Raw genomic sequence first — 25,093 nt, forward strand, 5'->3', positions numbered from 1 at the left:
TGAAAAACCTCCCCTCCCCAATCAGGATCTGGCCTTTGTTGGTGGACTGTAAACCAGGCAGGAATTGGTTTCACCGCCAAGTAGTGCTTTCACCTCCACAGCCTCTCCTGGGCCCCTGTCTCCCCCCACCCCACCCCTCATTACTGCTTCACTGCCCCTACCCCCACCCCTTGCACCCTGACTGCCCACCCCCAGCAGTTCTAGGGCTCCTGCAAGCCCCAGTTCTCCAGGGAGATGTCCCACTGTCCTGTGCTTAGAAATTAGGAATTTCGAGTTGGAAGGGACTTAGTGATCACCGGGTTCAACCTCTTTACCTGACTAAGGAGAAGACTGAGGTCCAGGGAGACCTCGTTCACAGTGAGGTTCTTAGTTTGGTGGCAGTGCTAGGGTGGGGGCCTGCATTTTCCAGAGTTGAGTTCCAGAGATTAGGAAGTTGACCCAAGCCAAGGCTAGTTAGTGGGCAAAACCAGGACTTGAATCTAGTTCTGATTGAAACTTCAGCACTGCTGGGTGGCCAACTCATCCCGGATTGCCTGGGACTTTTCTGGTTTTAGCACTGAAAGTCCTTTGTCCTGGGGATCTCCTTGGCCCCGGCAGACCAGATTGGTTGGTCATTCTAGTTTCAGCACAGCGACCTTGGAAGGTGATAGGGGAGAGCTGGGAGACTTAGTGTCCTCTCAGGGCTGGCTGTGGGCCCCCCAGTTGCAAAACAGAAGTGCCTGTCCCTAGAGGAATGGCTCCCCCAGGGAGCTGGGCGTTGCTCACCCTTGCCACTGGATGGAGTGGAATCAGACGCTGTCCTGTCCTGACAGATGGGCTGGACCGCACTGTGCTGGGTTCCCTGTCATGATTTATGCATTTGGAGAAAACATCTCTGCAACTGCATTGCTGTTCTGCACACTTAGAGCATGCAGTAGATGAGGAATCGTGCCCAGCCTGTTAGCAAATCACACTTGGAAAGTGTCCGAAGTCAGCTGAGTGTTGGAGCTGTTTTGCCAGTGGGAGGAGTGGAGACCCATTTGGACTTGGGTGATTTAGTACAGAAGTGCTTCACTTTCAATGTGGAGGGAAGTGACCTCACAAAAATGGTAGGAGTTATGTGTAAAAGCATCTTTACTGCCTTTAGAGACAGCACGGCAAAGTAGTGAAGAGCACCAGTTCTGGAAATAGAGCTGGGTTGGAATTTGCTACTTGTCCTGCCACTTGCTGTCTGTGTGATCTTGGACAAGTTACCTAACCTCTCTGGGCTTCAGTTTCCTCAACTGTAAAATGGGAACAAATGATATTATTATTATTATATCAAATGTACAGGGTTTTTATGAAACAATGTGAGAAAAGGGCTTAGCATTGCATCAGGCATGAGGTACATGGTAAATTCTCAATAAATGGTAGTTTGCTGTGTTCTGTAAGACCTGACTTCCAGTCCTGGCTCTGCTGCTAGCTACAGGGGGCTTTGGGCAAGCAGGTAAGCTCTCTGAGTTGCTTCTGCAAATTGAGGGTTGGACTATATGATCCCTCGGAATTCCTGATGTCTTTGGTTTTATGACATGCATGAAAGGCAAGTTCCTACTCAGGTCCCGCAGCATTTCAGCTTTACGTCCTCAGACCTGAGTTTACAATCTAGGAGCCCCATTCCGTTCCAGCAGCACTGGCAGGGTCTCAGGGCGCCGCTCGGAGAAGGAGGCGGACTTGATTCCTCCGCCGTGAACTAACTTCCCGTGGCCGTCTGTGCATTAGGAGTCCGGGAATGGAGTGTCCACTTGAAAACAATGTGCTCTCCATCGCAGTGGAACAGACGCAAGTGGCTTGACTTTAATTTTAGCTTCATTTATGTACGAAGTTCTGAAATATGCAAAACTGTTCCCGGGCCCAAGAAGTCATACTGTAAATTGATTCTTAAAAAACTGTTTTGAATCCCATTGATTTGAGTTTAGAAGGGAGAAAACAAGTGTTGTAACTAAATAAAACTCACAGTGGGGTGGGCAGCGGAAGGCCACCGTTACATGCCCTCGGGGATTTCTTTCTCGGGACTTTTTGATCATCAGACCTTTCATTTTCAAAGGAAAAAAAAAAAAAATAACCACAGCCTGATGCTGCTGGCAATTTCCTCTCTCTATATAGCAAGAACCAATCTCTCTGATGCTCTGCAAGGAAGTGTTAAATCCGAGATCGTTCATAAATCTTTTGAGTACCTACTGTGTGCCAAGCACCAGAGAAGCAACATGAATAAGACAGTCTATAACCCCCAAACCCAGCGCCTGGCAAGGTGCCGGCATATCATAGGTGCTTAATAAAAATTGTCAAATGAATGAGCGTAATAACTGTTGGTTAATAGCTTGCCATCACGGCATTTTGATGAAGGCTATAACACTAGATTACATTTTGGATCACCTGTCCTAGAAGTGACCAGCCAACCAGGTCTCAGGCCAGGAGGAAACCATGGAGGTGCTTGGCTTACGTGGCACTTGAGCCGTGGTCTAGTGTGGTAGCTGAGAGCATGGTCTTCCGGGGTCAGAATCCTGTCTCCACTTCTTACTAGTCATGGGACCTGGGCAAGTTACCCTACCCTGCCGGGTTTCAGTATTCCCAGCAGCAAAGTGGGGACAATAGCACAGAGCACAAGTGCTCTCTAAGTGCTTGCTGCCACTGCTGTCTGGGCGCTGGTTCCTCAGCCTTCTCTGAGGCCACTGTTTGTAGACACACATGGGGCCACGGTTTCTAGGACACACATGGGGTAAACATTCTCATGCTTATGTGAGTATATCCCGGGCCCTTCCTTTGCCTCCCAGGCAACATGGGGATTCCTCATTATTGTCATTCGGCTGTGACTAACCCAGTAATCAGTTGTGGTCCCTAGAAACCGAAAGCCCCTGTGGTCTAGACCTGAGAAGGGGCACAGTGGGGCTCAGCTTCTAGGGAGTGTCTGTACCTTCGCCCAACACTGGCGCCAGGGACGTTCCACAGCTCTCACTGTAAATGTCACGCTGTCTTTGGAGGTACATGGAGCCAGGTTGTGTGGGAATTATTTATTCTGCAGTCGGATTCTTAAGAACCAGAAGGCATAAAGTATGATTTGTCTCCCTCTTCTCCATGGAGAGCGGGTGGAAACCCTATTAGAATGCAGATTCCTGGGCCTTAACCCCCACCCCCCCTCCTTCTGATTCAACCAATCTGGGACAAAGCCAAGGGCGTGCCCAAAAATCCGCCTTTTTAACAAGCAGTCTGACGGAGGAAGTGAGTAGAACGCACATGGAGAAACTCTAGTTTTTGGAGCATGACATGAGGATTTGGGAGACTTTAATCTGTTCTTGGTCTCTCTTGACTCTTATTTCCATGTTTCAGCAGATCACTGGGTCCCTTCCGAGTCATCTGGCTCTTACTGAACTCATGGGCTTGGGAGAAAAAGTGCTGCCCTGGGCGTCCCACCTGGTGGGCAGGAGCGGGCTGTGACTCGGTGGTCTGTTCCCTCCTGGCTGGCGGTCGGAGCAGACGGTGGGGAGGTGGCCCTCGGCTCACGAGTCAGGCAGCTCTTGCCGGCTTTCCATTGATGTGGCCCTGACCTTAGCCGAGTGAGGGGAGCCTCAGAGAGGTTATCTGCAAAAGGCAGGGACTTCCTTCCCCGTGGGAAGGATCTCGCTTCCCCAGGCGCCTGGCACTCCGCGCGCTCCATCAGCGGCCGGATTGTTATCGGTCCCATGGAAAGCGCACAAGGCCCCTTTGGCTTTGTGGTCTGGGGAGCCAAAGCGGGTCCACGCGGCGCCCGCCCTAGGAAGTCACAGGCAGGGCTGGACGGGGCGCTGGCGGCTGCAGGCAAAGGCCCCAAGGTTGGGCCCCACACGGTCGAAGCATTTTAAAGGCCTTGTATTAGAAAAATAAGCCAATTAAATAATACTGCCCCCCATAAAAGCAGACTTTTAATGGATTCCACCGTAGGGTTTTCACCGCGGCGGTGGCGCAGCCCTAGGCCTGGATGAGCCTGTCTGCCGCCATGGGGAGAATTTAATCTTGCACGGCCTGGGCATAATTTTACAAGTTTTATGGCTGTTTTTACTCCTCCGAAGTGTTGCTATGTCATTGTGCACCGAGGGCAACTTGCGTGCATTTAACAGTTTACCTCCTTTTTGGTGGAAATGAAAAATGAAGTAATAAATTAAAGAAAAACACAACGTAGAAATTTTTCCCCTGCTCTTCGTGGGGCAACCGTGGAGGAACAAAGAACCAGTGTTTCTGTGTGCGGCCTAATCAAACTCTAATGGCTTTTATGTACTGACATTTGCCTGCAGAGCCCTCCTCCCCCGGGAAGGCTGCGGGCGTGTGGGGGTGTTTGGAGCTGGTACTGCTGACCCCAGGAACACTGCGGGCCGTCCTCCAGCGCAGGGGTTAGCAAACTGCAGCCCGAGGGCCAAGTCCAGCCCCACGGCCTTGTTTTTGTTAAGCGGTGGAGAAAAAACTCAAAAGAATAATATTTCCTGACACATGAAAATTAGATGAAACTCAGATTTCCCTGTCCGTACGTGAGGTTTTGTTGGCACTCAGCCATGCCCATTCGTTGCCATATCGTTTGTGGCCGCTTTCACACCACAGCGGCCCAGGTGAAGAGTTAATGACAGACATCCCGTGGCGTGAAGCCCAAATGCCATCTGGCCCTTCACAGAAGTCTGCTGACCCCTGCCCTAGGAAGTCAAGGAAAAGGACAGAGAAAACACGGTCTCAAGTTCCCTGGGATTGACGATTTACTTTCAGGGTTTCCATGTGGCTCAAAGTGACAAGTCAAAGGTGGATCACCTGGGAAGGAGTTGATTCACCTGGAGACCTTCCGGAAGGAATCGGCTGCTTGTGGGGACGACTGTCCTCATTCTTCTGACCTCAGATTGACTTCTGAGCAGAGGGCCCTGGCTTCACCCCTTCCAGCCAGCCCGCCCAGTCTTCTGAGCTGCACCCTGCTCGAGGTCTGGTAGCGTCTCATCAGCCCACTTGGTAGCTCACGAGTAGAGAAGTTCCCCCCTTCCTCCCAGGGGCCAAGCAACTCGTGTCATAATTGTTATGTGCAAACCTAGTGCACCATCTAGAATAGCTTCAGAAATTTATGAACAGCACTTTGAAACTCTGGCTGTTTGCCAGGCACAGTTTTAAGGATTCTGCATGTGGTAGTAACTCATTTAATCCTCACATCCAACCCAGGGAGTTAGATACTCTTCTCATCCCATCTTACAGATGAAGAAGCAGAGGCACAGAGAGGTTAGGTAATTTGCCCAAGGTCACACGGCTGGTATGTCGTAGAGTCAGGATTCAAACCCTCTGCGGCAGGGAATGTCCTGCTGTCTACTCTTCTGCCACTATAGAGCCACTGAATTCTTTAGGTTTATGAAAGGATCTGTATTCCTTGTTCCAGTTACGTTCCCATCACATTGGTCATTGAGAAAACTGCCTCCTATTTGAGAAGAAAGCACTTGTTCATTCATTCCTCTCCTATCCTGCCCGCTTTCCCTCTGGCCTCCCTCCCTCCCTCTCTCCTTCCTCCCTTCCTTTCCTCCCTCCCTCTCTTTTTCCTTCCTTCCCTCCCTCTCTTCTTCCTTCCTTTCTTCCCACCTTCCCTCCTTCCTTCCCACTTTCCCTCCTTTCCTTTCATCCTTCCCTACTTCTTTCCCCATTTCCTCCTCCCCTTCCTTCTCCCTCTTCCCTTCAGCAGAGAATTGTCAAGCCCATGGCTGTGTGTTAGCCACCGTGTGAGTGAGCAGCTGCTCAGAGTGCGGGTGTTTTGTGAACAAGAAGAATGAAAAAAGGAAGAATCCATTTCCATTTTAAAATAGTTCTTGGTGGCCTCCATGCTGGTGGCTTTTGAGGAGTTCACTTAATTGCCTCTCTTTTATTAATCGTAAATGCCATCTCCATCTGCCTGGAACCATAAACTCATCCTTTCTGCCTCAAACTGATATTTTAATTAAAAACCACCTAATTCACGAGAGGCTTTGAGAAGGCTGGGCCTCTGCCTTATCCCATGGGAGAAGCCTCCCAGGGAAGGACTTGCGCTGTTCTCGGGAGACCAGGTTCCCAGGGACCAGGAATCGGAGGTCACTGATTGTTGAGGGAGAAGTCTGCGGAATCTTACAATATGTCACCAAGCCTGGTGCTTGATAGAACATGCTCTTTTGGAACAACCTTTACACTGTCTTTTGTAAGCGGTTTCATTTCAGTGAGTTTTAGATGCCCAACTTGTTTTCTGAAAAACTTGCTGGGAAGAATTTTTAGCACGATTTCTACCCTTCTGGGTGTGGAGATGCCTGAACATTGGGAAGACAGAGCGGCAGCTGTACCACGGGATAAGGGAACGGAATTGGAAATTGGAATTTGCTAGAAGCCGATGTTCTCTCTTCCTTTCCTACCTGTTTCTCCTTCTCTCCTTGGTGCCTTTTTCTTTGCCAGACAACAAACCTTGTTGCTCATTTCTGATGAGCCTTTACTTTCTTTTCTCAGTCATGCGGAGGAACCCCTTTGCTGTGGACATCTGCTGCCGGAAGGGGTCCCGAAGCCCCCTGCAGGAACTCTACAACCCGATCCAGGTAAGCCCTGGGGACTCTGCAGCACATGTCAACTTTTTGGGGGTGGAGGATAACTTAAAAACTCCAAAACTGTGTTCTTTGGGGATTTAAAACTTCCTCCCACTGCCTGGCGTTTTATCTTCAGTGGTTGCTTTCTTCGTCACCCGTTTTCTAATTCTAGCACGAGATATTTAGAATTAGGGAAATGCCTAGGTTGAGTGCTAGACTAAGCATTCAGACCTGCCCAGAGTTTGGACCCCTGATATCCACACAGTCGCAGGTCCCAGCAATGGGCCTCTGAAATTGGAGAGCTGGCGGGTCTGTGTGTTCTCCCCTTTGACACCCCCACAGGAGGCTTGAGTGTGGGTGAACTCGCCACACAGCTCCCACATTGGATTATTAAAGCCCAAAGATGCCAAACGTGCCACACCTCACTCACTGTACCAGTTTGGCAAACTCCCTTGTGTGCAGGGACTTCTTGCTAAGTGACTGTCACAGTAAATCTGACTCGTCAGTTTAACAAGGAGGTAAACTTGGCCTCTGTGCCATCACTTAGGAAAAAGAATTCCTCTTTGAGCAAAAAAAGTTCCCAACTAAGAAAAAGTGTCCTCTGTGGAAAGCTAGGTGCAAAGTTAGGAGGCCTGGTTGCCATGGCAATGGCCTAAGTGGTGTGTGTGGGTCTTGACGTGGAGATTCCAGGGCCGAGTCCACAACTAGCAGCAGCATCAACGGACCTTCACTAGAGAAAGGGGGATCAAAAGTACTGCTTTGGCTCTAGTCTCTAGATTGTCTTTTGTATCAGATTCTTAATTTTATATTTCTGTGAACCAAGGTGTTTGGTGAAGGAAGATAACGTTTGGGTGCTGAATTCTTAGAACTCTTGCAAAAGGATGCACCTGAGAACTTTCTCATCCCACCTCTGTTTCCAGTCTTGCACCAGAACTCCCTTCTGCAAAAATTGACTCCTGAGTTTGTGCATCATGGGTGGCCTAATCAGGTTAATTCATGCCCTGTCCCAATGTGTGAGTAGGGCACAGAGGAGGCCAGATTAGCCTGATAACTGCCAACGCAGTATTGCCAGAGGCTTTCTGTACTGGATTCTGTGGTGACTCAGCGGGGAATTTGATATTTGGGTTTCCTTTGGTGCCCAAACAATCTGCTTATTGTAGGCGAGTCTCCCACCCTGTCCACACACCCCATCCTCAGGAAGAGGCAGGATTGGGCTTTGACAAAGGAGAGGGTTCTGGTAACCCACGTTGAAAACAGCCCAGGCTCCTCAGATGCAAACCATTCCCATCTTTTTGTTGACATCCTCTGTTCTCAGATCATTTTCTCCTTCAAAACGAAACTGTGAAGCACTGCTGTAGATTTTCATGGGCAGCATATGGTGTCATGGGAAGAGCTATTTCTGAAGCAGCCGCCCCTCTGGACAGAAAGTCCATGGACTGTGTCTGTCCTGTTCTCTGTTGTCTCCCCAACAACTAACACAGAGCCTAGTCCAGTGGGGCTGCCCTCAAATACTTGTGATTGAAAGAATGAAAATCTGGGTTCCAATTCCTATTTCACCTCTATCTTGTTGTGCAACCTTGGGTGTATGATGAGTTCCTCTTTAGGTATCAGTTTTCCCATCTAAAAATCTCTCTGGAATGTTTGGAAGATGGAATAATTCTGATGTGTCAGGGGCTCTGTAAGTATGATTTGTCATTTTTGTGGTCGTGAGGGTGGCTTCGACATTGGAAGCCTTGACTGTAGAGTCAGACCTGGATTTGAAGCCTGGTTTCATCATTTCCTAGCTACATGAGTGTGGGCAGGTTGCCTAACCCTCCGAGAATGCTTTCCCTCATTTACAATACAGTGTGAACAACACCTGCCTTGCAAGGTTGCACGTGGTGATGTGCCTTGCTCGGTGCCTCCTATGGAGTTTGCTGCTTCCTGGGTTCATTCACTCATTCACTCATTCAGTTCTTCATCTGCTGTTACGAGTGCCTACTACATGCAGCTCAGAGCTAGGCACCAGGCACAAAAGGGTGAAGAGGCTGTGTGTGCTTAGCCTTTGGGTCTGGTTATTCTTGTTACCCCAGGGGTGACAGGAATGAGTTAACTGGTGAGGGAGACCCTGCTTGGTCCATTTGTAAACCAACCAAAGGAGAGATGACTCTCCTGGCCATCTATCTCTTCCTTCCGGTGGTGTTCTGAGCGTTGTCTGGGTGACAGGCCCATTTAGCAATAGCCCGGGACTCGGAGAGGCAGCTCTGGGAGGCATTTGTGAAGGCGTGGGCGGGTGAGTCACTGTCCTCCCTCAAGGATGTCTTGGGCAAGTTGTCTGGCCCTTTAGCCGGCAACCAGGGAAATGTCCCTGCAGGAAAATCACCCCGTTTCCTCGGGATGTTGTCTCGGGATGTTTTTTCTTAGGCTGGCTTCCTTTACAAGCTGCGATTATGTTCCATTCCCACGAAAGTTCAGTAAGTGGCACTTTTCAGAGAAATTGTCTTGGTGATCATTTGGGCTGCTGTGGGGTAGGGAGTTAAGAGGAGAGAAGGGAGTGAGTGTTCCTGTTGAGTTTAGTTTCGTGTCCACGAGACATTTACAGAGTTTGCACCCGACTGGGCTCGGTTGCAGTTTCTCGTATTTCCCTACCGGCCAGGCTGTTGAAGCCACTGAGCCTGGGGGAAATGGTACCACTGAGGCAGGGGACAAACCCTTAATTGCTAGAAACCAAACTGCTCCCTGAGATGATGTTTTCTTTTTTTATACTGACTGGTTATGTGAGTTTGTTATATGATGGTGAAAACAGGAACTGTCTATTTTAGATGATAAGAAACCAACATTATGGCAAGAAGTCTATCTTAGTTACCAAGTAGTGTAGGCCAGATACTATCTAGATGCTTATAAATATCTCATCTAACCTTATAGTAAGCCCAGAGCTAGTGGTACACCGCCATTTTATGGATGAATGAGGTCGATGATTTTATACAACTTATCCATAGCTAGTAAGAAACAGAGTAAGATTCAACCCCAGGACAAACTACAAATCTGGGTTTCTTTACATCTGTGCTGGACTCACTGTCATTAGCAAAGTTCTCTTGGCGTGAATTACCCCATTCCCCCTTACAAAAAAAAATATATCAAGCCCAGATTTATACTGGACAAAGGCTTAGACCTCCCCTGGGAAAATTGGCTATAATCTGATCTTAGTGTTCAGGGTTTTCTTATTTTAGTGCCCTGCAAACCCCTAACCATTAAAACAACAATTGGTTAAAAAAAGTTTGTAGTTGATATTCTTAGAAAAACTGCACTCTGATGTCTTATAATTTTCCTGTTTCTCTGCTGTCTCCGTGGCCCCAAAATAAAACGTAATTGCCGATCAGATCAGCTGGCGTCAAGTCACCGAAAGTTCAGGAGTTGCCAACTGCATATTTGTGGGCCGAGCACATCTGCGGGCCACCCGGGCTCAGCTCAGATGCAGGGGCAGAGCTGTGTTGTCAGCCGTTAATAGGGCATAATTTCCACTCAGAGCCAGCGAGGGTGCGACGGGTCGTCCTTCCACCTCGCCCACCTCCTGGTCCTCTCGTGGATTCCCTGAAATCTTCATAGCATCACCCGTGTGGTTCAGCCCTGCCCTGCTTGGTTCTTTCTTTAGCATTTGCATTTGCTCTGTGATTACCGTGTCCAAGAAGAGTGCTGCACGGCGCGTGCCCACCGTGAGTGTGTCCTCAATGAGCTTCGCACGGGGCACAGCACACCCAGTGTCTGCGGCTTTCTTAGGGATGTCTCAGGACCAGTCGGTGTTCGGGGATCTGGAGGTCTTCTCGGTGAACTGTTTGAGGAGGAAAAAAATTCCATAAAGAGGGAGAAAAGGCTTCAGGGATGCCGAGAGTGACAGTGAAATGTCTGTTATTCAGTGGCTCCTTTTGGTCCCATAAACTTCCCCATCGGGTTGGCTCCAGGAGGAAGGATTGAGAGGAGGGAGAGAGGAAGGTAGGAAGGACAGAAGGAAAGGAGGGAGAAAGGAAGACAAATGACCATTTGCTGAATGTAGAATACACAACAGTGTCTAATCTACATATTTTTCACACAAATCTCCTTGAGTCTTCGCAACAGCCCTCATTGAATCTCCAGTAACCCCATTTTTCAGATAAGTTAACTGAGGCTCACAGGGTTGAGCAATACGCCAAGATCACACAGCTCCTAAATGGTAGAGCTGGGCTTATCCAACCTGGCAAGATTGCAGGATGAGAAGAGGCTAGTGTTTTATCTTTCCTGGGTGGAAAAATGAGATCCTCTTTCCCAGTGACTGAAGCTGAGGCCCCAGGTGTGCTCAGGACCCGTTGTAAGCTTCCCAGCGGCAGGAGCCAGGGCTTACAGAATGGTGTGGAGTGCCCAGTGCTGTCCAGCAAACAACTGCAAATTCGGTTTGGTTTTCACTTACTGCAAGAGTTGCCCCAAGAGCTCTGCCATGAGATAGCACAGCTTGGCAAAATTTACAAGTAGGGGGTCACTGATTCATCTGAATGTTTTAGATGGTAAAAGCTTGTGATAGTCCAAGGGGGTGGGGGACCTCTCCCACCCCCAACCTAAATAGCTTTTTTAGCAATGCTTGCCAAAATTTGTTTCTTCTACAGACATTTATTGAATAGAGGAATAAGGTATGGAGAAGAGAGGCACCCAGGCAACGTAACCTGATAAGGGGTGTGTGATAGAAGCTTTTTGCAAAGTTACGAGAGAGTCAGGAGTAATTAACCCTTCGAGGTGCAGTGCACACGGGAGCCTTTACAGAGGAGGTGGCATTTGAGTCAGGCATCTGAAGACACATCAGGCTTCCCCATGATGGAGAAGAGGGAGCAGCATCGTGGGGTGGGGCAGGAGGGGACAGCAGAAGCGAAGTCCAGGTGGGACGGTCCATGGCACATTCAGAGAACCGTGAGGGGTTTGTGGCTGCAGTGAGGGTGCGGCCAGGGGCTGGCTGGTTGAGGGGCCGGGAGAGGTAGGTTGGTACCAGGAGTAGAGTTTAGTCTTTACCTTCTGGCGGGGTTGGTGGTCACGTGGGGCCTGCAGAAAATGGTGTGCGTCTTAGGAGCCAGCTTCTGTTCTGACTCAGCCCCCTGTTAACTCTGCGGCTCCTCCAAGGCAGGTAATGTCCCCTCCTTGACCTCAGCATCGCCATCTATGCAGTGAAGGTGTTGGACTAGATCAGTGGTTCTCAAGTGTGGCTGAACATTAGGACCACTCGGGGGGCTTTCAAAAAATGACCAGTGCCCAAACCTCACCCCCAGAGATTCTGATTTTATTGGTCTGGGATAAGGGCTGGGGCGTTTATAGTTCTCAGAGCTCCCTAGGTGAGCATCCAGGGACAGCCAGGGTTCAGGAGCACTGGGTTGGAGGGTCTTTAAGGGCTCCTCCAGTTCTAAAGATCTTTGATTCTTTGGTTCTAATGTAGCCCATAACCCATCATGAGAAAAGCAACTCAAAGCATGAAGGCCCGTGTCAGTTTCTTCCGCTGGGACACAGAGATAGATTACTTTCCCCGGTCTGCTCCTTTGAAAGTTTATAGGTGGGTCTGGTGCCTTGAGTGTTGGAGACTCAGCATTGTGTGGACAAATGCAAGATGCTGAGCCCCCAGGCAAAGTATTGAAAGGAGCCTTGTGAAAGGGACACTTGAGCCACTCTCCTCTGGAGCCAGTAAGAAGGAGAACCCAGGCTTGTTCCAGGCCAGACATCAGAGGGGGGTTTCTGCAGGATCAGTTACAATCCTACAAACAGGCATGGAGGGGAAAAAGCACCCTCTGCCTCTCGAACTGCTGTCCAGGAAGAATGATGCTGAGCGGTCCTACAGACCCGGGAATGCATGAAAGAGCAGACATTGTGTGGCCCCAACTCTGGTCAATTAATCCCTTCATTACCAACCACCTGGTAAGTGATGAGTCCGTCTAATTATCTTCTTTGACCCAACAGCTGTCTACCAGCCGAAGAAGGATTAATTGATTTGGTTGTAGACTGGCTCCTTATGGAAAGGTATTACTTACTGCCAGCCCCAGCAGCTGGCTGGCAACGATGAAATATTACATTAACCTGATCTTACACACAGCACTTAGGAGAATGCTTCATTATTAATTGCAAATTACAATAGACCAGTGAGGCCCATTGCAAAAAACCAGGGACAGTGAACTGTTTCACCATGACTAGTGGCTCCATTATTCTTAAACCAGAGAAGCTGCCCTGGTCAGATTTCCAATTAAGCCAGGACAGATGGGGACACTGAGTCAGACACAATTTGGGTTAGAGGAGAGGATTGGCTGCACGAAGGAACCGGGGAATCCTGGCCCAGCTGTGCGACCGGGGACAATCGCTTGCCCTCCCCAAGCCTTGATTTCCTTCTCAGTAAAACAAGCACATGATACTGTCTTCCAAGTGTGTGAAATTCAAAATCCGTTAGGACAGTGCCAAGGTCAGAGTTGGTGTTAATCAGTAGCCACCATTTGTCTGGGTGGAGTTAGGGGACCTGGGACTTTTCTCAGGGGGTCTGGGCCATTGCTCTGCCCCTGTACTGCAGGCTCGGACATTTTACAGATGCACATTTGGAATTTTGTTGAATAATAATAAGATAGATGATTTCCTCTTGCCTGGAAGCTACTAGCCGTATTCATGGTGAGGACTTCCTAACAATTTTGATTTATGTTATATGTCTAGCAGACTCCACTGATTAGCACGCTTGATGCACTGATTTATAAGGCCAGGAGTGCCACTGTGTGTGTATGTGGTGTGTGTAGGTACATGTCCGCTCAACCCATCTCCTAGAAAATGTGCAGATACAGCTTTATGTTTTAAAAGTCTCCTGTGGTTGTGCTTGTTACACTACCAATATCTAGTTAGGTACCTCAGTAAGAGTTGTTAAATAAGACCCCATCTCTGGGGGGTGTCAATGTGATACCATTGGTCTCATCTGTTGGTTCACATTTAACTCAGCCTTTCTTTATAGGCAGAAATTTCAGGAACAAGCCTAGCTTGACCCAATACATTCAAATCTGGATAGTAAGCCCAGTGCTCTAATGGGGTTTTTCTGTGTCAGTCTGTACGAATATGATGATCTGACATACTCAACTGGAGAAGGGCGTTTGAGTGACACAGTGACCTCGGCCATTTCCAAATGGTAACACAGCTGTACAGTCTGCCATTTTCAGAAAGTTGTTTCCTGAATTACCCTCAATTATAAAAGGCCTCTACATAATTTGATTTTTCTGTAAATGACACAACTCAAATAGCTTCTCAGCCAATTGGATTTTAACCTTGTCAGAATGGATAGAGCTGAAACAAAGACCTGGCTTGTTCTCAACCTCTCTGGAGGAGAGACACTTGGGGACACTTCCCAGTGGCGTCTGTGGGTCACCCATCTCCCCACTAGTTACTGTGAGGTCAGAGGCAAAGGGCTAAATTTTTTGAGTGCTGGAGACCTTGTTTGTAAAATAGGAATAAAATGCCAATGGTGCAGTTATTAAGGATTAAATTAGAAACATAGAGTTCCAGGCCCGTGGCAAGCTGCCCAGTCAATGCTGACTTTTTTCTTAGTCACTCAGAAGAAACCTCTACCAGGAGGTTTTCCCTGATTTCCCCCCCTCCAAGCTCAAGTGAAATGTCCTTTTTAATAGAACAGTGCTGCTCACTAGCAATGTAGTGTAAGTCACATGTCATTTGGAATTTTCTGATAGCTACATTTTGAAAAGTAAAAAGAAAACAGGTGAAATTAATTTTAATAATATCTTTTATTTAACCCAGTATATCCTTCTTTATCAAAAAGACAAAAGATAAATATTGGTGAGGATGTGGAGAAAAGGGAACCCTTGTACACTGTTGGTGGCAATGTACCTTGGTACAGCCATTATGGAAAATAGTATGGAGGGTCCTCAAAAAATTAAAACTAGTTCTACTATATGATCCAGAACATCCCACCTCTGGCTATATGCCCAAAAGAAACGTAAGCAGTATCTCAAAGAGATATCTGCACTCTCCCTGTAGCATTGCTCACATAGTGCAGGTATGGAGTCAGCCCAAATGTCCATCAACAGATCGATGGGTAAAGAAAATGTGAAATGGGATGTTGTTTTGCCTTAAAAAAGAAGGAAATCCTGCCCTTCGTGACAACACGGCTGAACCTGGGGGCCATTATGCTAAGTGACATAAGCCAGACACAGAAAGACAAATACCGCATGATCTCACTTACACGTGGGCTCTAAAGAAGTTGTTACCAGACGAGGGAGAGGGGGAGCTGCTGGTCAAAGGGTGTAGAGTTTCAGTTAGACAGAAAGCGTAAAGTTCTGGAGATCTAACGTACAGCATGGTGACTGCAGTTAGTAATAACGTATTATATACTTGAAATCCGCTAGGAAAGTTATTAAACATTCTTATACATAGAAAATGATAACTATGTGAAGTGATGGATATGTTAACTAGCTTGAGTGTGGTAATCATTCCACAATGTATACATATATCAAAACATCATTTGGTACAATATAAACATAAACAATTTTTATTTGTCAATTGAACCTCGATAAAGCTGGAGGAAGAGATTCAAAAGTTTATTAGTTCATGGTCTAATAGGGGAGTCAGGCCAGTAAACTGACCATTGTAAACTGATGTCCTACATGGGTTCAGTACATGTAGGACACGTTGGAGGAGCGCAGACTTGGACCACAAGTGTGTGCATGCGTGTGTGCGTGCATGCATGCGTGTGTGCTTGTGTGTGTGTGTAGGTGTATAACCTTCATCATCCCAACTGAGCACAGGCACAGGAGAGGTGGCACACAGGAACAAGTGGCCCCATCCTGCCTTGCGCGGTTAAGATCTGGCCATGGGGAGAAGAAACATAGACTATCAAGGGGTTGCAGCTCTGTCCCCCCTGGGCAGGCGTTCCCTGTTCATGCCCCTCTGGTTAGGACAAGCCAGCCAAGGATGCATGAAAACCAAGTTCCACTGCAGCTCCTGACTTCTAGAAAAGTCAGCAGCTCCAGGGTCTCTAGCTGATCTTCCGCTGTCCAATGTCTACATTACTGCACTGGGACATGCGGACAGGGTGGACCTGCCCCAGGCTTCGGCAGATGCTGGGCCATCCTGGAACATGCCTCAGGGGTGTGACGCCCAGGCAGACTCCAGTGTTTCCCAAAATGGCCCTATACGACGTTTCCTTCTCTTCATCTTAAACCAGGGACTTAAAGCCACAAAATGGCCCACATACAGTTCTGACAGTCATTTGGCGTATTGGAGAAATCACTCTGGCCATCTGTTCTGTCTCCAGCATGTTCCTTACGGAATACCACGATGCATCCACGGATATGATAGACACACTGCAAATGGAGAGCTGGGCTTTCGGGAACTCGGCAAGTTCAGTGCTTGCTTGGATTCTGTCCTCATGTCCCGTCCCAGTGTTTGCGAAAAAAGTTCTGGGAGAAAGAGGAATGTCTGAGGCCACACAGCCCAGAAATAGTCAAGAGTGCAGGCTCTAGAACCAGCCCGCTTGGGCCGAAATCTCCGCACCACCACCTGCCAGCTGTGTGACACCGGAGAGCTTCTTACCTTCTCTGTGCCTCAGTTTTCTCACTGTAAACACAAGAGGATGATAATAGCACCTACCTCATAGCGTTCTGAGAAATGCTTAGGGAGGTGTCTGGCACCGTGTGAGGACTATTTGCTGTTGTTACTGTCCTTTAGGCACAAAGCCAGGAGGAGCAAAGGGTCCCTGGGAGATGAGTGGAGGCTGAGATCGCTTGGGTGACAGAGCGCACACGGTTTCCGCCTGTCAAAAGGAAACGCCAGCTTTTAGAGCAGAGGTTCTCAGCTTTGGCTGCACTTTAGAATCAAAAAGGAAATTTTTAAGATCCCAATGCCCAGGCCACAGCTTCAGCAGTACTTTTTGCAAAACTCTCAGGTGACGCCAATATGCAGCCAAGTTTGGGAACCACCGCTCCAGGTTTTTACTGCTCGGGGCCAGTCTGGGAGCAGCAGCAGCATCGCCTGGGAGCTTGTCGGACACGCAGAGCCTGGCTCCACCCCAGCCTGCTGGATGGAACCTGCATTTTCGCAGGGGCCGGGTGGCCTGCACAGGCTTTCACTGAAGGGCTCCTTAGAGAACAGCCCGGGAACACCCGGGAGCAGCGGCCATCCAATGTGTTAGCTGACAAAGGGCAAGTGGCACCGGCCTGTGCGGATGGCTGAGATGGGGAAGTGGGCAGAAGTCCTTACCTCTCCCAGAGCATGGCACGCTTCTGCTTCCTGAAACCTTGCAAAATAAAAGCTGTGTTTACACAGCCGTGGAGTGCTTGTCAGTGGCAGGGAGCAGGAAATATTCGTATATTTAATATGAGATTCAACCCAGGGAGAAGAGATCTGTGGTATTGAACGGGTGCCCTGGAAGCAGAGGTCACTCTAATACTGCTGAGAGGCAGCCCTGTCCTTCCTCGGTGCAGCGGCCCTGGGGTACAGGGGATGTGTGGGGTTAGAGAATGGGTCCCTTGGGCAGCCACAGTCACAGTCAGGTCTCATCATGAACTGGGCTGTTCCTGACCTCACTTTTGTCAAGAAACAAGAAAGAGGAGCCCAAGGTGGGTCCTCCACCCCGCCTTTCACTCCAGCCTTTACCTCCAAAAGACACTTTGAGGTGTCACCCTCTCCTCCTCCCATCCCGCCTGTGCTGTCCCCAAGGGCCTGGTGCAGCAGATCTCGAACAATGCAGTTTAGTGGGAAGAGAACGGCATTTAGCCCTGAGGCCTGCGTCCTCTTCTGCTCACTATAATGGCAGTGGGATCTTGGACAAATAACTCACCTTCTTGGGGCTTCAATTTCCTCATCTGGAAAGTGGGAAAAACCTACTTGACTTCAGCTAATGAGGCCGGATAGTTTAACAGTTAAAACTGGGGGTTCTCAGAGTCAGGCTGCCTGGGTTCAAATCCACACTTACAGCAACTTTGGGTCTGTCTCCTAATCTCTCTGTGCCTCAGTTTCTTTATCTGTAAAGTGGAGATAACAGCAGTAACTAGCTCCTTGTATTATCATGAAAATTAAGTGAATTGATTTGTATAAAGTACCTATTAATAGAATACAGCAGTGGCTGGCAGTACATAGTCCAATTGTCAGTGAGTATCTTTTTTTTTTTTTTTTTTATCTGTATGTTGTCATCCTTAAAGCTTCTCACCACTCTTCCTTCAGAAAAAATATTGTAATCACAACTTGGGTCCTAGTAACTGCCCCTTAAGAGAAGCTCCTTTTGCCCCATGGCTTTTTTAGTCCCTCGCATTCAAACAACCTCTTATTGCTTTTCGAATGCATCATTCCCCATTTTACAGATGAGGAAACTGAGGCACAGAGAAGTGTTTTGTTGTCGACATCCAAGGCCATCCAGCCCAGTTGGGGAACTGCAGAGCTGTGATTCAATCCAGCTCTGGACCCCCGTTCTTGGCTCTTGGGACCAGGCGAGGACACCTCCACCAGCTTAGCTGGGGTAGAGATGTGTTGATTAAATGAGTGACTTGAACTCCTGCAACTCTCAATTCACTGGTCTTTATATAGAGATGAAACTCCCTCCCTCTCCAGTGGTTTCTGGGAGGACACAGAGCTTATAGATGCGCTGACGCCATGCCAGCCCTGGGGTGGGTGGTCAGCTGGAATTAAATGCAGGGTGAAGACCACCCATAGCTGCTCCAGGCACAGCTGGGTGGAGGGTCCTGAAGACCACTCTGTCCCAGCAGGCAGGATTCAGTGACATGGGAGCAAAGCATGGCGGGATGTGTGTCCACTCGCACCCTGTGCCGGCAACTTCTCTCGGCTCCCCGGTGTGTCGACCTCTCCTGGAAACTCACTCAGACCCCTCATGAGTCAGACTGAGTGTCCTTGAACCAGGGACAAGTTTTCCCAGGCCAGAGACTGTGCCTGAAACAGGAAAGTACTTCTGTGGATTTGGAATATTCTTTTATTTACACACGCACACAAAAATGTTAGGAGGCTGCTTTTAGATGTTCCTTTTTTGAGCCCTTCCCTTCCTAGGCACAGTAACCATGTGTAATTGCCTTCCCAATTTGTCCTTCTTGTCAGGAGGGGCCTATTTGTAGTCCCTCCGCTGGGTTCTGTTTTGAGCTTGGTGGAGACACTGGGCGCCATCTTTCTTCCGCTTTTGCCAAGGCCCCAGCCAAGAATCAGTGTTCAAACAGGGATCAGGATGATTCTGGGTCTTTTTCCTAATTAACAGAAGCCCAAAGCCAGTGAAAGGAAGCCCCAAACAGGCAGCTGGGAAAGGCTGTCTGGGGGCTGCTTATTTGGGGCCTGCCCATTTCGGAGAGTGTTGCCTATGCTGATCTGCCAAGCAATGGTCCCACAGCCCTGCACAGACGCCAGCAGTAGCTGGTGGAAGGAATTACAGGAAAGGTTCAGCCATTCATCACTAAGGGTGAAGAATTAAATCCACACTCAGCCCATGGTCTTTGCAGATGGAACATTCTGAGCTACCCAAAAGTTCATTAACAAGGAGCAACTTGTAATCTTTGCAGAGGGACGAATCTGAATTAGAGAAAGCCTCTCCTCAGCTCATAAGCCACTCTCAGCCAGCCACACAGCGTGGCGGCTTTGCGATCCCATCCTTGCCATTCTCGAAGAACCTTCTTTCCAGGTCTGATGGGGCTGCTTGAAAATTTTAGTGCATTTTGTAGGAAAATAGCGTGCGAGAGTGACATTTGGAAATTAGGAGGCTTGAAGGCTGTCTTGAGACATGTCCCTCAAAAGTATTTTGTCACCACCCAGCCTAATTCACAAAGGGTGCCCCTATCCATAGAATAGTTAATCTTAGTTTAGAATCTCAGCCTCTGCCTGAGGTAGGTTTTCCTTCATTTTACAGGATAAATGAGCTGGTGTCTGAAAAGAAGTGTGACTTCTTTAGGGGATTGGCGGATACTAAGGGAGTTCAGAAGCAGCTGACATCCAATTATTCACGGTCACGGGGAAAGGGATTGAATGAGAAATAGAAATCCGCAGACAATCTCCAAACCTCATGCTAATCAATAGCCTTCTCTCCCAGCGTGCCTTTCACAGGACCAGGAAATGGGCTGATTTATCGCTGTCTTCAAAACTGAGGTCCTGAGAGATCGGCACAGTAAAATTAATTTGCCAACCCTCTCCTTAATGAGAAGCATCTAAAGGAACTGAAATTCCCTATTAATTAATTTATTTTTATTACTCATCCAGAGTAAAGTGTGATTTTTCTTGAGCGAGTGGCAAAATGAGCTTCTTTGTTGGCTGGTTTGTTCCTGGTTTGTCTTATCAGAGAACAGCATATGACATTGTGATTTTCTTTTTGCTGAAAATAAAACAAAACAAAAATAATTGGGATTCAGGCCTAGATGATCTTGAAATAAAAGCCAGGAGCTAGGACAATGTGAGTCGATTGCAATTGATAATTGAGTCTCCTTCCCCAGGATATTATAGTGTAACTAAATCAGAGGGGAAGAAGTGATAAGTATCTTGTTAAGACAGGGCTTTGCCAAAAACAGCCGGTGGCAAATTGCTGCCATTTGTTTTCCAGTTTGAGCCTGAGAAATGCTGCTGTCTTTATCAGTTCGGTTGTTCCAATTTAACTTGCTGAATATCATTGTCCAAATCCAGTGCAAACCTTGAAAGGCAGTTTTGCTGCTGATCTCAAGCTTTTCCCAGTGGGGTTCTGGGGAGTCCCACAGCTGCCAGTTTGGGGGGCTCCTTAATCAAGGCCTAGGGAAAGGATCTGTTTGGGGAATCAAAGCCAAGCCAGTCCCAAAGGTGACTGTATGTGGCACAGCCTGTGAAGCCCAGGTGAGGAGATGGGCTGCAGACATCCCTTCTTCCTTTCTGGTTCCATCCTTGCCCTTGCCCTTGACCCCAGCAGGGTCATTCACGACCCAAGACCTACATTTTCTGGCCTCCCAAAGCCACGTGAAGATGTTACCTTATGTGGCAAAAGGGACCTTGCAGTGGTGATTAAGTTAAGGGTTTTGGAATGGGGAGGTTATCCCGGATTATTGGGGCGGGTCTAGTGTAATCCTAAATACGTCAGAGGAGAGGCTGAAATGTCAGTCAGAAAAGCAGATGTGAGGATGGAGGCAGAGGTTGCAGTGATGTGAGGAGGGGGCCACGAGCCAAGGAATGTAAGTGGCCTCTAAGAGCTGGAAAGGGAACATAATAGATTTTCCCTCACAGGGGTGGGGATCCCGCGGCCTTCTGATTTCAAGACTGTTCTTTTTTAAGTACCAAAAGAGGGAAGAAAAGCTTCATCTTTCTCTGCTGCACCCCTTTGAATAAAAGGATTTGTTCTGTAAAATTTGGATTGGGTCAAAAGGTGGCACCTAAGGACCTAGAAGGTCCCATGTGGCCTTAAGGCCGCAGGTTCCCCACCCTGCTGGATGGAAACTCCAGAAGGAGGGCAAGCCTGCTGACGCCTTGACTTTGGGACTTGTGGCCTCCAGAACTGTAAGAGCGTACATCTGTGTTGTCTCCAGCCACTGAGTTTGTGGTGCTTTGTTATAGCAGCAACAGAAAACTAATACACACACGTATCTTCTTAGTTCGAGCTTCCCTCGCCCACGACCAGGGTGCACGGGCGGCCTGGGAGGTGCTGGGTCTGTGGCGTCAGGCCAGCAGCAGCATGGCGAGTCCGGAAAATGGGAACACTGAGGATGGTGGCATTGATAGCGCCCCCTTCAGAGTTGTTTAAGGATCAGGTGAGGAACTATGAAAATGCCTAACAAATCTAAGTATAAGCCAGCAATGCCGGGGACCCCCACTGGCTCGGGGTGGCTCACACACTTGTGGGAAGAGGCCAGAATCCTTCTATGTCTGTGTAAGAACTTGACAATCACACATACCACCTGAAATTTACCCCAGATCACACTTTGGTGCACGGGATCCTATAGGCAGGAGGTACTACCACCTTGTTTAGTCAGTGCATTAATACAAAAGGCTGAATAAATATTTGCAGTTAATGGTGTTAGAGTTGTCAAGATTTTCCTTCACGATTATATAATGCTTACAGTGTACTCAAAGTACCGTCTCGTAGGCCGGCTTCATTGAAACTTACGATTCCCTGAGGGTCGGCGGGGCAGGTATCCTCTTCCCATTTGATAGATGCCCAGGGAAGGAAGCTCAGAGGTAATAAATAACACTCCAGAGGAAAGCTCTTCATAACTGACAGGGGAGACCGACCTTGAACTTCCAGACTAGAGAGGGGCATAGAGCATGCTGGTTCCGAGCAGGTGACTTTGCTGGTCAGTAGCTGAGTGACCTTGGGCAAGTTACTTGACTTTCCTGTGCCTCAGTTTCCTCATCTGCCAATGTAAGGATAATAAGGGTACCTACCTCATAGGTTTGTAGAGACTAAAGGAAGATAATGCAGTAAAAGACTTAGAACTGTGCTAGCCACATAGTAAGGGTGTGTGATTGTGTATCAGCAGCAGCCGCGACAACCGTAGCCAAGGGTCAGTTGACTCCCAGTTCTGTGTTCCGTCCATGATTACACACAAACTAGAGCCAAAGCACCCCCCAAAGCCATCTCACTCTGCCGGAGCATCCTAAAGTGCTAAACTAAGCCAGTGCATTCATCTCTAGACCAGCTGTCAGTGGACCTCTTCTACAAAAGGGCCAAACAGCAAATATTTTAGGTCTCTGTTGCAACTACTCAGCTCTGCCCTTGAGAGTGAAAGCAGAGCAAGACGATACGTGAATGACGGGGCGTGGTTGGATCTGGTGCCCGGGTGGTCCTGCTGTAGGCAATGCTGAGAGCCAGAGGTCCTGAGTTCAGGACCCAGCTTCACCTCACTGCAAGGCTGTTCTTGAGCAAGTCAGGCCCTGTGCCTCTAAAACTAGGACTAGCAATGCCTCCCTCAAGAGCTGATAAGGCAGTGAGAGCTGTCTGTAAACTGTAGACTACTGTGCCTCACTTGGTTATTAGTATTTTGCTGCTGATGTACTGTTGTGGTCCAGGCCACCTGGGCTGGATAAAATGTACATGTGCACTTGGTACAGACTATTGGGGTCTGGCCAGCCATCTCTGCAGTCTGCAGTTGCGTTATGAAATCAGGAAAGAGTTATTTAATTTCAATGTATTTCATCTTGTTTTTGGATATGAGGAATGCACCAGCCTCTGAGGAGAGCTTCCTTTTGCTGCCATGAGATGTTTCCCAAGCAACGATGCCTTTGGTGTACTCTGAGTTGATCTTCATTCTGAAAATGGCCAATGAACAGCATGATCGTGATGAACGGGGCTCCTGAGAAACACAGCGCTCGTTCTCAATGTCTCAGGCTGCAGGAGTGAAACCTGCAGCCTTTTTCGAGGGAAGATGGGTGGAAAATGAATTGCCGAGCTGAATCACGGAACGGCTGGTGAAGAAAAGCACTGCACTGAGCAATTACGCATCTCATTAAGATGCACTCCATTCCGGCCTCTGATGCTAAGGGAATTGCCAGAGCAATTATGTGCAGACCTCAATTTTGAGGTTTGAAAAAGGGTCAGTACATACTTGGCAGAAGAAGAAAAAGAAGGGAGATGGTTTCATACCATAGGTATTAAATGGATGTTGCAGCAAGGAAGACAGGGATGGAAGGGGCAGACACCCCAAGTCCCTGAAGACTAAATGTGTGTGGTCGCAGGACTGCATACAGCCCACGTGTGCAGTGCGTTTGGTACCCTTAATAGGCCTTCTTGGAATCTAAGTGATTTGCTCTGTAGAAAGTTGTAAGCGTGGTGCTTGGGGCATGTTTTTTCAATGAATAAATGAATGATTAGTGCCGGCCACATGTTTATCAAACGAATGAATGAAGGAGGGAGAGAATGAATGAACAAGATAATATGGTAAGAAATCGTGTAAAATGATGAATAGTCATACCTATTTTGTATGGCCACTGTGAGAATTAGGTGGGATAATGCACTTAAAACTGTCAGCACAGAACCCGACACTGGCAGGCACTCGGTTTTAGCTCGTGTTACTGTTAATTTCCCCCAGGTATGTGAGTCAGCTCAGATTGCCATAACAAGATACCACACACTGCGTGGCTTAAACAACAGACATTTATTTGCTCGAAGTTCTGGGGGCTGGAAGTCCAAGATGAGGTGCCAGGAGGGCTGGATTCTGGTGAGCCTCTCTGGTTTGCAGATGGCCACCTTTTTGCTGTGCCTTGATGTGGCCTTTCCTTGGTACAGTTGCACACCTGGTGTCTCTTCTCCTTGCAAGGACAGCAGTCCTATCCGGTTAGGGCCCCGCCTTTATGACCTCATTTAGCCTTAATTACCTCCTTAAAGGCCCTACCTCCACGTACAGCTGCATTGGAGGGGAGAGCTTCAACATGTGAATTTTGAGGGACACAACTCAATCTATAACACCAGATAAAGAATCAGACGTTGCTTTTGTGGTTATTAGGTCTGACTTGGTTATTAATACTAAGTAGCTACTCAAAACCCTTTGAAACCACTAGAATAATCTTTTCCTGGGATGAGAAACTGGAGATGTCCCAGGGTTGTGCAAAATTGGATGGACTTCCAACGATATACGTCCTTTTGTGTGTTAGTGCCTGACCCTGCTTTTCAAAGCAAAATACGTGGCCGATCTTCCTAAGGATTCCAAAAAACAGGTGCCCTGGGAATTGAAATCGATCATGTGAACCTGTGACTCTGTGTCAGAGTGAGCACCTCGAAACCTCATTTATATTTCTGTCGTCTTTTTTATCTCCAAATCTGCCTAGGAGACAGTAAAAGCTCATTAATTCGAACCCTGCTAATTTAGAAAATGTAACATTTCCTGCAAGTTCACCATGAAGAAGGAATTTGTGAAGCAAATTAATAGCGTGAACGTAATTAGAAAAAGACGATTCTTGTAGTGCTGGGAGGTACCTGGAGATGATCCAGTCCTTTCCCTTGGCAGCTCATTTCTGTTCAGATGAAGAAACCGAGGCCTCGTGAGGTTCTACGACTCCTCCAAACTCACACAGTGGGACCGTTTAACCTCCTTAAGGACACCAGCCTAACCCACGGAGTCTTATTTGTTTGTGAAAGACACAGACTCTTTCTTAGCCATGGGTTCCTTTTACTATGTGGGCTTCAAGTATTAAAAGTGCATTTTTAAAGAAATATTCTGCATTTCAAGTTTCCCACTAATTATGACTGGCCTTCTCCCAAGTTAGTTTGAGCTATTTTGGTGAGGTTTTATAGTGATTTAATAAGAAAAGCTTTTTACAAACCTCATAAAACCTTCTGTACAATCTATTCTGACCAGCTTACAATTATGTCATTAACAACTTCTTTTTAAAAGACCAAGAACTTTTGTCTATTCATGTTACCCTTAAAAGCAGCATTCACCGAACCCCTGAGAAACAAGGAGAACTGTAATGCTTTATAGGAGTGGGGCAGAAAAAATGAAATCATGTGTGTGAAAGAGTTCTGTACATTTGGGAAGCACATATACAAATGCTTTATGTTGTTCTTAATTGCCATCTCTGGCTTGGGCAGCCCCCAAAGCGTGGTCAAAATATATTTGTGGATGCAAACGCAGTACTTCCTGGGC

At 47.9% G+C, this 25,093-nt stretch overlaps 1 protein-coding gene across 2 annotated transcripts in view; it reads left to right on the forward strand.

The window, feature by feature from the left end:
* Positions 1-25,093, forward strand: part of CHST11 (carbohydrate sulfotransferase 11) — a 250,554-nt gene that overhangs the window by 116,519 nt on the left and 108,942 nt on the right. For both annotated transcript variants that reach the window (XM_069489780.1, XM_069489779.1), the window contains exon 2: positions 6,475-6,560. In XM_069489780.1, the coding sequence (XP_069345881.1) occupies positions 6,475-6,560 (86 nt within the window). The remainder of the gene's footprint in view (positions 1-6,474; positions 6,561-25,093) is intronic.

Source organism: Eulemur rufifrons, chromosome 16 (genome assembly GCF_041146395.1).
Source record: "Eulemur rufifrons isolate Redbay chromosome 16, OSU_ERuf_1, whole genome shotgun sequence".
Classification (NCBI taxonomy): Eukaryota; Metazoa; Chordata; class Mammalia; order Primates; family Lemuridae; genus Eulemur; species Eulemur rufifrons.